Source organism: Typopeltis vanoorti, chromosome 5, assembly GCF_054136105.1.
Source record: "Typopeltis vanoorti isolate ZY-2024b chromosome 5, IOZ_Tvanoo_1.0, whole genome shotgun sequence".
Classification (NCBI taxonomy): Eukaryota; Metazoa; Arthropoda; class Arachnida; order Uropygi; family Thelyphonidae; genus Typopeltis; species Typopeltis vanoorti.
Window position 1 is genome coordinate 60,280,769 of NC_143553.1, and position 12,574 is coordinate 60,293,342.

The following is a 12,574-nucleotide window of genomic DNA, read 5'->3' on the forward strand; positions in this document are numbered from 1 at the left end:
CAAAAAATTATATATTTTGATTTTAATGGACGAAGCGTATATAAAAATTATAATTTTTTGTATCACTCTTATATTATATCCTGGGATTTCATTAGATCACCGCATGTCATAGTAACTAGATATGTGACGGCACATAAATACTGGGGAAAATGAACTAATCAATGGTTAGTTGTCCTGCTGTCTGTTTTAGTATTTCTCTGTTCAGTGTGACAAGTATTATACATAATCATTTCCCCTAAACAAAAATCATGAGTCTTTTGTCATCGTGAAAATAAGCGAAGTACGATATTAAAGTCGTTAAATTCAGTGAGTAGAGGTTTTTCTTATTGTTATATATTCCCACTATATATTCCCACTATAACGAGAGACATCGTAAACAAATGTTTTTCCTTTTTCCATCTGGAAAAAAAATTATTTACTTGAAATAAATTTTAAAATAAAATATTAAAGTTACATATGCCCTTCAAAATCATGAATAATTTTTTCCTTAAAAAAAGAAGTGAAGATTCTGACGATCAAGAAACGTCTACTTTTAGCAAAGCTAACGAACCAATTCACACTAATAAATCATCAAAAACTGATACTTGCATTAATGAAGACTTGACTATTTTTAACGTTCAGTAACAAAAAAAGCACTAATGAAAACAACAGAAAGAATGAGTTCATTTAAAAAGGGAACAATGAAAAAGAATGTAAAAACTCATTTATCAAGAGAGCTATCTAAAAATGGGATTTACGTGGTGTGGTGTATTTTCTGTGGTTTGGTTCCTAGCAAATTATTGCGACATTTCTCCACAAAACATAACTTGTTGAATTAAAATGCTGAATATTTCAAAGAGTTAATAAGATTACAAGAAAAACAAAGGAAAAGTTTTGTAAGAAAGTTTACAATTTCCGACCGAGTTCAAGAAGCAAGTTATTTAGTCGCTGAAATAATTGCGAAGGAAATGAAGCCTCATACTATCGGCAAAACCTTGCTTCGTCCAGCCTGTTCAGCAATTGTGAGAACAATTTTTGGTACTGAGGCAGAAGAAGAAATAAAGAAGATTCCATTATCAAACGATACTATGAGTAGATACATTAATGATCTGTCAGTCGATATTGAAAAGTCAGTTATAACCAAAATAATCGAATCAAAATTTTTTCAGTTTGCAGTTAGATGAGTCAACTGATATCGGTGGTAAAGCACACTTACTTGTTTTTACTCGATTCATTGAAGATGATAAAATTATCGAAGAATTTCTATGCTGCAAGGAATTCAAAAAAACTACGACAGGAAAAGACGTTTTTGATATAATGAACACATTTTAATACAAATGGTCTATCTTGGAAAACTTGTGTGGGTATATGTACAGATGGTGCACCTTCTATGGTTGCAATTACAAAAGGGTTTGTTTCCTTTGCTAGAAAAGAAAATGAGAACATTATAACAACTCACTGCTTCATTCATCGTGAATCATTCGTGGCAAAGACAATAGGCTTGGAATTAAAAAGTGCATTAGAAGAAATCATTCAGATGGTTAATTATATCAAAGCCAGACCATTAAAATCTAGAATATTTGCAGGCCTATGTGAAGAGATGCAATCTCATTACAAGAATCTTCTTCTTCATACTGAAGTAAGATGGCTTTCAAAAGGTCGCGTATCGGATCGTTTTTTTGAACTTAAAGAAGAAATATTAATGTTTTTCCAAAATGAAGACAAACCAGAATTCTATAAATTATTACAAGATGATTTTTGGTGTTCCAAACTAGCCTATTTAACAGACATATTCGATCATCTGAACAAGCTGACCTCCAACATGCAAGGAAGAAATGAGAATATTTTGACATCTAAAGATAAAATTAAGCACCAACAATGTAGAAATGTTCCTTAAAGTTGCCTCCAGAAAATGTAAGAACACTGATCTGCAAAAGCTTATTTACAGTCATTTAACATTGTTAGAAGAAAAAACAGACCATTATTTTCCAGACATTTCAGTCAATTTATTGGATTCGAAATCCATTTGTAGAGTCAACATCAGCAATGCGTGAGTTAAGTCTTATAGAAGCCGAAGAATTAATTAATATAAGTAACGATCGTACGTTGAGATTAAAGCATTCAGAAACGTGTCCGAATTCATTTTGGATAACAACTATGAAGGATTAAATTAAAATTAAAAGAAACACATGTATTAACCAAGGTGAAAATTATTTAATTGTAAATATTTCATCCTAGGACATCATCAGTACAGTAGTTTTAAACATTAATAGGAATAACATACAGATAGGGTGCATGATTACGATAGAATCTCATTAAACGTGCATAACGTGCTACAGTAGTAAAAAAAAATAAAAATAATAAAAATTATTTAACACAATTTTGTATGACAATTTCCCATACTTAATGGAATAGTAAGAACGTCGTTGCGGTTTAAGTTTGGTCTGTGTAGTAGGGCTTCAGAACTCTCCTTGTATAAACGTTCATGTTTATATAAAGATCTATGTAAAAGTTTAGACTTTTCCCAAATGGATCCTATGGTTTGGATTTTTAATTCCGTGCTGAGAGAGGCCAGATTTCTGCAGTTTAAAAAGACAAATGTGGTCTTGATGTTCCGAAATGCATTTCTGAACAGACCTACCTGTCTGTCGAAAGTAAGATAATTTGCATGAGCATGGAATCTCATAAGCGCTAGGCAACATCAAAGGTGATAGTTTGTCCTTAGGAGAAGGTAACAAGTTGTAAATTTGGTTGATGGGTTTGTAAGTAGTGGCAAAATTGTATTTCTTCATAATTTTAGAAAGACGTTCTGAAATGCCTTTAACGTAAGGTATGCGAATCCTATGGACTTCTTCCTGAGTGGTTTGATGTGTGGAGAAGTGACTACTGATGATTTTTTGAGTTGTTTTAGGATTATATCCATTTAGGATGGCTGTATTTTTGATTATTTCTAATTCCTGGTTTAAAGATTCTTCAGGAGCAGAATTGATGTAAGGGATGTTTGAGAACTACATGGTTTGTCAAAGGAGTAGGATGAGTGGAGAGTACTATTGTTGGCAAAGCCTTGGACAGGATTTATAGTGATTGAGAGTAGGTCATTTATGTATAAGGGGGCAGGCAAGAGAATGGAGCCCCCGATATATTCCTGCATTGATGGCTAATGCTCTAAGAGAGGGTGCTATCCACCATGATATGCAGTGAATGACCAGAGAGAAAGCTGGCTATCCAGTTACAGAGAATGCAGTTAGCCCAAAGGAAGGGAGTGTGTAAAGCAGGCCTTGATATCAAACATGATCAAAAGCCTTGGAAATGTCAAGGGAAACCACATATTTCTACAAACATTTTTATGGCACGTGATATCAGCCATGGATCTGGATTGGCAGAATCCATACTGGTGGTTGCTAATTAACTGATGAGCTCCTAGGTAGCGAAGAAGTTGACCACTGATAACTTTCTCCATTATTCTGACGAGGATTGAGGTGATGGCAGTTGGTCAGTAGACTTTTGTCTCCCTTTATTGGAATGGGTTGGATATATGCTAGTTTCCATGAGATGGGATGCCAGCTGAGCACAGAGGATTGAAGAGACGATAGAGGATAGGTGTTAGCTCTGGATCAAAACATCTGAATACAACAGGAGAGATACCATTGGGACCAGATGACTTTGTAGCATTCAGGTTGTTTAATATTCTTATGTCCTTCTGCCAAAAGGTCACAGGAGTCATAGTGCTCAGTTGCTGGCATGGAAGGAGGTGATTTGCCTTTGTCATCTATGCAGAAGTTAAAAGAAAAGGGCGATGCTTGGAGGTCAGCTTTTTTCTTTGGGTGCTGTAATGGTGGTGGCATCTGAAGAGCAAGGTGGGAGCACAGGTAAGCAAAAGTTGTGTCCAGCTTTTGCAAGGGACCAGAAGGCACAGCTACTATATGAACAAACGACAAATTTTCTGCTAGTGGTTTTTATGAAGTTTGATTTGTCAATAGTTCATTTACATTTATTGTGTGATTCTACACAGGCTGATTATGAAGCTTAGGTTCTTGATGCAAGCTGCCTGCAGTAAGCAGTTTTTTTTTTTTTTTTAATCATGCAGAGGTTTCTGTGGTTAAGTAGCTCATTCGAATTATTCCGGTTTTGCAACCACGTTTATTAAAAAAAACTGTTTTTTAAAACTAAACAAGTACTAAAAAACAAACCCAACAAGTTTCGTTAGTCATCAGACTAACATCTAAAAGTTTAAAGTACAAACTACAAGAAATTACAAAAATTGGCTCATTTGTTGGTATTATGAACATCAAGAAAGTTTGTTAAAAAACCGAATAGCAATCTACACAACCGTTAATGCATGTTAGCTGGAAACAATGCTGTTTGATGTAGTGTTCTGTGGTTTACGTTCACTCTGTCCGAGGTCTGAACTGGGTAAATTTTTAATAAATGCTGACCAAAACTTGATTTAAAATCAAACCCTGATTTCTGTTGCATTGCGAAGAAATTTTAATCGTATTTGCTGCCTCTTTGAAATTTCTTGTGAAACAATTTTTATCAATGTAGGACATGTTTGTTCTGTCCCAAAGTACATCATGACCAGTAGAAGCTATGTGAAATGCCAATTTCACATAGCTTCTACTGGTCATGATGTACTTTTACATTAATGCCAAGCCAGACTTATGTTCTCTCTTTTTTTGTACGTCCTTTTGATGTTCGCTCATGCAGATTTCTCATGATCTCCCCATCTGGCCTACGTAGCACATGCCACAGGAACAATGATTATTATAAACCTCCGGTTTTTTCATTGGGTGATGTGGAGGTTTCGATATTTATTCAAGTGGCAAGAAAGTCACTTTTATGTTATACTTGTAGAGAAATTTGGTTAATTTAATAAATTATTGATATAAGGAAGGGTGACTGAATTCTTCAAGTCTTGTTTGTTTAAGTTTCTTGTAGGTGATGTAAGCAGTTTTTTTTTTCCTTTGACTGCATAATCTATTGAAGCAGCACTTGCAAAGTGGATGGGAATGTTGGATGAATGCCTTCATGCCACTTAGGATGGTGTCTGCAACCTGCTCAGTGCAAATGCATGGGTCAAAAGAGCAGAAGCAATAGTCATGCCATGAGAAAAAAAAAGTAGTAGTTCTGGAGATCATCCCACTTTGTAGTGCCAGAGAACACAAGGGTGGGTGGGTGATCAGAGGCGAGACTGGAAACGTGCACTAGTTGTAGTCTGAGTTGCCAAGATGAGCGGTAACTACTACAGTGTGTCTAGAAGGAGAACTAGTTAAAAACAAAAAAAACAAGAGTATTTGCAGAATGGAGTGGACTATCTGAAATTTGGGTAGGTAGCTGCACGATTTGCATCAGGTCGTTGCTTGTAGCAAAAATTTCCACATCACAGTTGAACAAAATTACAGAGGAATAAAGTTGATGTCCCACACAATGAAACTCCTAGAAAGGGTTCTTGATGGTAGATTGAGGAAGGGGGTGGAGATTGCAAAGGAACAATTTGGCTTCGTGCCTAGTAGATAAACAACAGATGCTATCTTTGGGTTACGGCAGATGATGGAAAAGTATCGAGAGAAACAAAGGAAGGTACATCTGGCATTTATTGATCTAGAAAAAGCATACGATAGAGTGTCTGAGGGAGAAGAAGGTGCCGGAGAAATATGTCAGGGTGGTGCGGGAAATGTACAGAAATGTGAAGACAAGTGTTCGGACCTGTCTGGAACAGACAGAAAGTTTTCAAGTAACAGTTGGCTTGCATCAAGGGTCAGCATTAAGTCTGTGTCTGTTTAATATTGTGATGGAGGTGGTAACAGAGGAGGTGAGAGAAGATGCGCCTTGGACAATGTTGTATGCAGATGACATCTTGCTGTGTGCAGATTCAAGAGAAGAAGCAGGAATTAAACTGGAAAGATGGAAAAATGTACTGGAAGAGAGAGGTATGAGACTGAGCAGAAGTAAGACAGAGAATATGTGTTGCACAGTGGGTGGTAGACAGGAGACAGATCTGGAGCTGGAAGGAAATGTCATCAGGAAGGTGAGACTTTAGATACTTAGGTTCAACAGTGGAAGAAGATGGAGGAGCTGAGAAGGAAGTGGGATGCAGGATACAAGCAGGTTGGAGATGGCTGGAGTGTTATGCGATAAGAGGGTGCTGATCAATCTGAAAGGCAAAATCAATAGGACAGTAGCGAGGCCAGCTATTACATATGCTATAGAAACCATGGCCCTGAGGAAAAATAACATCAGCAGGATGGAAGTAGCAGAGATGAGAATGCCTAGGTGGACGTGTGGTGTGACCAGAAAGGATCGTCTGAGAAATGACTATGTGAGGGGAACAGTGAAAGTTACGAACTTAGGAGCGAAAATACAGGAGGTAAGGTTGAGATGGTTTGGTTATGTGATGAGGAGGGAGGACGAATATGTGGGAAGAAGGGTCATGCAGATGGATGTGCAAGGAAGGCGGATGTGCGAGCGGCCAAAGAAGAGATGGAGGGAGCTGGTAGAAGAGGACTTGAGGATGAAGAACTTGGATGTGGTGACAGCCCAAGACAGGAAGGTGTGGAGGAGACTCGTTATCAACAGTGACCCCACTTAAGTGGGAGAAGCTGCAGAAGAAGAAGAGTTAGCTTGATCTGTAATATTGGAGAAGGGGGAGCCAGTTGGAGTGTGGACATTCAAGTCACTTAGGATGATGAATTTGCTGTTTGGGTAGCTGGATTGTAGATGGTAGAGTTTCATGGAGAGGAAGGTGAAGAGGTCTTTGTAGTTTTCAGAGTTTAGAGACTGGTAAATGTAGCAGATAAATGTTACTAAGTGGGGCAAGAAAACCTTCAGTCAGAGGAAGTCAAAAGCACGGGATTCAAGATTTGGCAGGCAATGTTAGAACATACAAAGGCACAAGTGCCACCTTTGTGACAAAATGAATCATGAAGAGTATATTTTCCTAAATTCTCCTAAATTTGGGGCAGTGAAGGTGAACTGCGAGTCTCACCTAGATGGTTCAAGCTGGCTGACAGCAATCTCCAGTAAGAAACTCTCTCTTTCCCCCTCCTTATTAATGGTTTATTCTAGTGCTCATGCTTGGCACTCTGAAGCATTAGCATTGCTAAATTAATGTCACCACAAATACATAAAACTCTAAAATGAGCATGGAAAATGCTCATTTTAGAGTTATTCACTGCATTTAGAGTTATTCACTGCAGTACAAGTACTGCAGTGAATAATTCAAACAAAAGGCCAAAAGATTAACCACTCTGTGAACATAGAAATAATAACAATACATGCAAGCAACTGGAAACACAACAGAGAACAAATTATCTAACTCACAATTATAGATTTTTGTGTGTGTGTGTAAAATTATTTCAAGCATTAGAATTATTTTTCAAAATGTATTGATAATTTATTATCTTCAAGATTTAATTGCTGCAATTTTCCTAAAATGCATTTCACAATCTGGTACCCTGTGTTTCAAAAGTATATTCTATTGTGGAAGTATATATTTCTGTTTTGCTGCTACCATAATTATAAAGCCTTCATGTGTGATGCAAAATGCATGAGCTAGTGTCCATGAAATTATTAACACACATCTCATTAGATCTAACAATAGAAAAAATAACGTGTGACTAGAGATAGGCATATGTATTTTTATAAAAATCTGGCTTTACTAGAATTGTAAATCATATTAATAACGTCCAACAACTTGATTCATTTCATTAAAGCAATTAATCAAATCTTTAAATAAAATATTTTGAATTAATATTTGATTTAAATAAAAGTTAGCAGTTTATTTACCATAAAAAAATTAAGATGTGTTAAGCATATAAGTGCACAAAATATTTTATTGGTGTATACTTACTGCACAATTTATCGTGTAGTAAGTATGTTTTGTGCAACAAGTTTTTTTTTTTTTTTTTTTATTAGCGAATACTTACATCTTTTAGAAATTGTCTTAAGCGTATTATCTCTTCTACCAATGCTGCTTGACTATGATGCGATGATTCACTTAGTGGATCTAGGAGTCCAGCGCTTCTGAGATCCAAATCTTTTTTCTTTCGTAACTAGAATGACATAATACAGTTAATCCCTTGCTTTATACACTACTTACAACAAAATCCTGGTTTTGTGACTTTTAACATTTCATTTTGCAGCTGAGAATACTTTACATAGAGTAGCATGTGATCAATGTTTAAATATAGATACAATATTAAAGGCCAGGTGTGTGTGCACGCGCGCGCACACACACACACACACACACACACACACACACACATATTGTGAGCAGGAATTCTGTACTATAAAAGTAAGAAAAGTATTTCTTTAGGAATGAAACCTGTAATATCAAAAAGAATTAATGTGCGATAGACAGTGATGACTAGAAGAATTTTATAAAGAACTCTATAGTGATCCTTCAATAGATAAATCAAATATAAATAATTCTTCTCCATCACATCTCCCCCCATTCACTTCAAATGAAATAATACAAGCATTAAAACAAATGAAAAATGTCCTGGTGAAGACCTAATTCACATAGAATTAAATGGGGAGGAAACAACATAATTCACCATGTCACAAACATATTAAATCTATGCCTAGAAGAGGAAAAGATACCAGAAAACTGGTAAAATGCTACTCTGATACTGTTATTTAAAAATAAGGAGACAAAGAAGTAAAGAACTATAGACCAATTAGTATTCCTTGTAATGTGTGCAAAATTCTCACAAAAGTAATAACAAACAGTTAACCCCTCTTCTACACTCAAATCAACCAGTAGAACAAGCAGGATTTCGTATAGGCTTTAACACAATTGATCATATTCATGAAGTAAAACGATTAATAGAAAAAGCAGAAGAAAAACAATTGCCTCTCTGTTTAGCCTTTATTGATTACGAAAAAGCATTTGATTCCATCAAAACTAATGCAATAATCAAAGCATTCCAGAATCAGAGAGTTCCTGGAGAATATATAGACCAGAAAATATACCACACTGCAACAGCAACAATCCAACTTCACACAAGTAGCAATAAAATATCAATTGAAAAAGGTGTCTAACAAGGAGACTATCACCCAAAATCTTTAAACAGTCCAAGAAATATTTAATAATATAAATTGGACAAACCTTGGTATAAAAATTAATAACAGAAACTTGACACACCTAAGACATGCAGATGATATCATAATTTTTGCAAACACTCCAGACGACATTAATATAATAATAGAAGACCTATATCATGAAAGCAAAAAAGTCAGTCTAAAAATAAATAGAAAAAAAAAACAAAATCATGTTTAACCATTTTGTAACAGTAAAAAACATAATAATAGAAAACAATTTCTTGGAAAGAGTCTCTTCATATACATCTTAGGTCATTTCATTGATCTAAACTTTAAGACTCCAAAAGGAAATAAATAGGAGAGTTCAACTTGCCTGGAGTGCATTCAGAAAATTGAAAAGCATTTTTCAAAACAATGATGTCCCACTTTGTTTAAAAACATTTAACCAGTGTATACTTCCAGTCATCACATTCATTGTGAAACTTGGTCTCTAACAAAAGCACTAGCAAATAAACTAGAAACAACTCAAAGAAAAATGGAGAGGTTGATGCTAGGCATCACATAAAAAGATAAGAAGCAAAACACCGGGATAAAAAACCAGACTCATATCAATGACATCATTTTTCACCATAAGTGACTAAAATGGATTGGACATCTATCCAGAGAAGATGCGCAATGGACCACCATACTAATGAATTGGATTCCAAAATAAGGGAAATGAGGCCGAGGACATCCTAAAAGAAGGTGGTAATAAATTTAGTTTAATCCTTTATCCAAGTGTGAGCAAACAAAGTTTGCACCTGAAAGCATCTTCAGGACTGGGGTAAGGTGGTGCAACACCAGGGTGACTCCTTGCAAAGGTGGAGCAAGCTACCAACACTCCTATCTCAGTATCTCCCATAATGCAAACCACATCTCCTTGCGGATATGTCTAATGTTATGCATTAAGGGAAGGGCCACTACCCAGACTAGTTTCGACCTTTATTGAGGTCTCTTCGGTGGGAGCCAGGCCCAAGTGGAGATGCCAGGCAGAAGCATTAGCAAGGACTCTACCTATAGGAGTTGCCAAATGGTTTGCCACCTTTTTAATAAATTACTCTGGATTTAGAGAAAGATGTTGAAAGTTTATTTTTCACTTGGTTAGAATATAATAAATTTAGTAGCAAGGTCTAAATTTATTATATTCTAACCAAGTGAAAAATAAACTTTCAACATCTTTCTCTAAATCCAGAGTAATTTATTAAAAAGGTGGCAAACCATTTGGCAACTCCTATAGGTAGAGTCCTTGCTAATGCTTCTGCCTGGTATCTCCACTTGGGCCTGGCTCCCACCGAAGAGACCTCAATAAAGGTCGAAACTAGTCTGGGTAGTGGCCCTTCCCTTAATGCATAACATTAGACATATCCGCAAGGAGATGTGGTTTGCATTATGGGAGATACTGAGATAGGAGTGTTGGTAGCTTGCTCCACCTTTGCAAGGAGTCACCCTGGTGTTGCACCACCTTACCCCAGTCCTGAAGATGCTTTCAGGTGCAAACTTTGTTTGCTCACACTTGGATAAAGGATTAAACTAAATTTATTATATTCTAACCAAGTGAAAAATAAACTTTCAAAATAAAAGAAGGTGGAGTGATGAATTGTCAAATTTTGTTAGGGAAAATTGGAACAGAGAAAGGTGGAAAGAACTGGAGGCAGCCTTCATCTAGCAATGGACAGAAAATGGCTGAAAAGAAGTAGTAAGCTTACTCCCATCCCATCTGTTCATTGGACGTCAACAGATGCCGTCTGGTTATTCAGATGCTTAGTGATGTGCCACACCAGTCCTTGCCATGTGGCCCTGTTATATGCTTTTCTGAAGGCTTCAACTCTCTGAAGATCACTCACTCTAGACACAGCAGTCATCCATCTCGCTCCTTCCTCTTTTTCCAGGAACTTTACCTTCTATTACTGTTTTGAGAAGTCCTCATTCCATCCTTTCAATGTGCCCAAAGTATTTCCCCTTTCTTCAATCAATATCCTTAAGGAGCCTTAAAGTTCTACTGATCCTTTCTAGCACTCATCCATTTGTCTGCCTTTCAGTACATGATATGTATGATATCCTCAAAGCCTGCTGTAACACCACATCTCAAAAGCAACTATCCTTTTCCTATGAGACTTCTTTAGGTTCCAAGTCACATCCATAAGTCACTGTTGGAAAAACAGCTACATCCAAAATCCTCAACTTTGTTCCCATGGAAATAGATCCACCCTTCCAGATTTTAGGGAAGTCTCTGGCTATTGTTATAGCCATTTCTAATCTTCTGATGTCTTTTGAATAGCAATTCTTTACATTAATAATGGATCCCAGGTACTCAGACTTGACTTCCTTAATTCTTTCTCCATTAAGGTATATTTGTTTCTAAGGTGCTACCCTGTCTCATTTCCTTTGAGAACCATAATCTTTGTCTTGACAGGACTGAGAACTGAAGTCCTCTATTTTCACTGATCTCATTAACTTCGTCAAGAATTTGTCTTAGTTCTTCCTTGTCATTACAGAGGAGTACTGTATTATCAGCATACCTCAGATTACTGATCAATACTGATTGGATTACTGACCACCTATCCTAATTTCTGTCTCTAACTCATCCAGTTATACACACGCCCACAGCATAGATACTAAACAAGTGAGGAGAAAGTAGACATCCTTGCCTAACTTTCCAACCTGAAGTTAATCAGGTTGGAAAGCTATCAGCTTCATAGTGTCGAGGAAAACCCATTCTTTTCATTACTTCCCACAGTTAAAAGCTTTAAAGGAATCTATGAAAAGTCTATGCAACACATTACCATAGGGAGTCTAAATTCTTTATACTTTTCTATGATCTGTTTAAGGCAAATGATCTTTGATACCCTTACCTTTCCTAAAACCTGCTTGCTCCTCAGGCGTTTCTGCCTCAATCCTATTTAAAATGATCTATAATAAAATCTTGCTTGCATAAGATATTAAACTAATAGTTCTATAGTTCTTGCAATCCTTTTTATGTAGTGGCATGAAAACTTTTCCAGTCTCTAAGGATGATCCTGCCTCCCATATCCTTGTAATCAAATCTATGAAGCCCTCTTATCCCTCCATACCTTGTAGCCTTAATTAACTCTACTGTGATTCCATCTGCACCCTGTGCCTTATTACTATTAAGCTGTTTAAGTGTTCTTCCAACCTCATGCCTGAATGGGAGAGGTTCCAAATCTAAATTTTCCTAGTGAGAAAGCTCTTCCAGATTTACTTTATCCTTTGTTGTACAGTTTCTCACAGTATTCTTTCCATCTGTTTTTGATTTCCAGTTCTGTTAGTAGTGCTCCATTCCTGTCTTTGATGACATTCAATTTGGGCTTAAACTTGTGCTTTAGGTCACAAACCAAACGAAATCAGTTTATAATTGTGCTCCCTCATCTGGAATTATTCCAATAAATGTGAATATCTCTTCACATTTATTGGAATAAAACTTGTCCTACCTGATGACTCTTCTGATTCTCAATGTAATTTGTTATATTCTTCAGTTCCTGTGTCTCTGTTTTTG

General features: G+C 36.4%; 1 protein-coding gene across 1 annotated transcript in view; it reads right to left on the bottom strand.

Annotated features, from left to right (window-relative positions):
• The window catches only part of LOC150106459 (uncharacterized), a 76,413-nt gene that overhangs the window by 41,209 nt on the left and 22,630 nt on the right, over positions 1-12,574 (bottom strand). Inside the window, exon 3 of the mRNA XM_090392454.1 lies at positions 7,905-8,030. Coding sequence (XP_090248580.1) covers positions 7,905-8,030 — 126 coding nt within the window. The remainder of the gene's footprint in view (positions 1-7,904; positions 8,031-12,574) is intronic.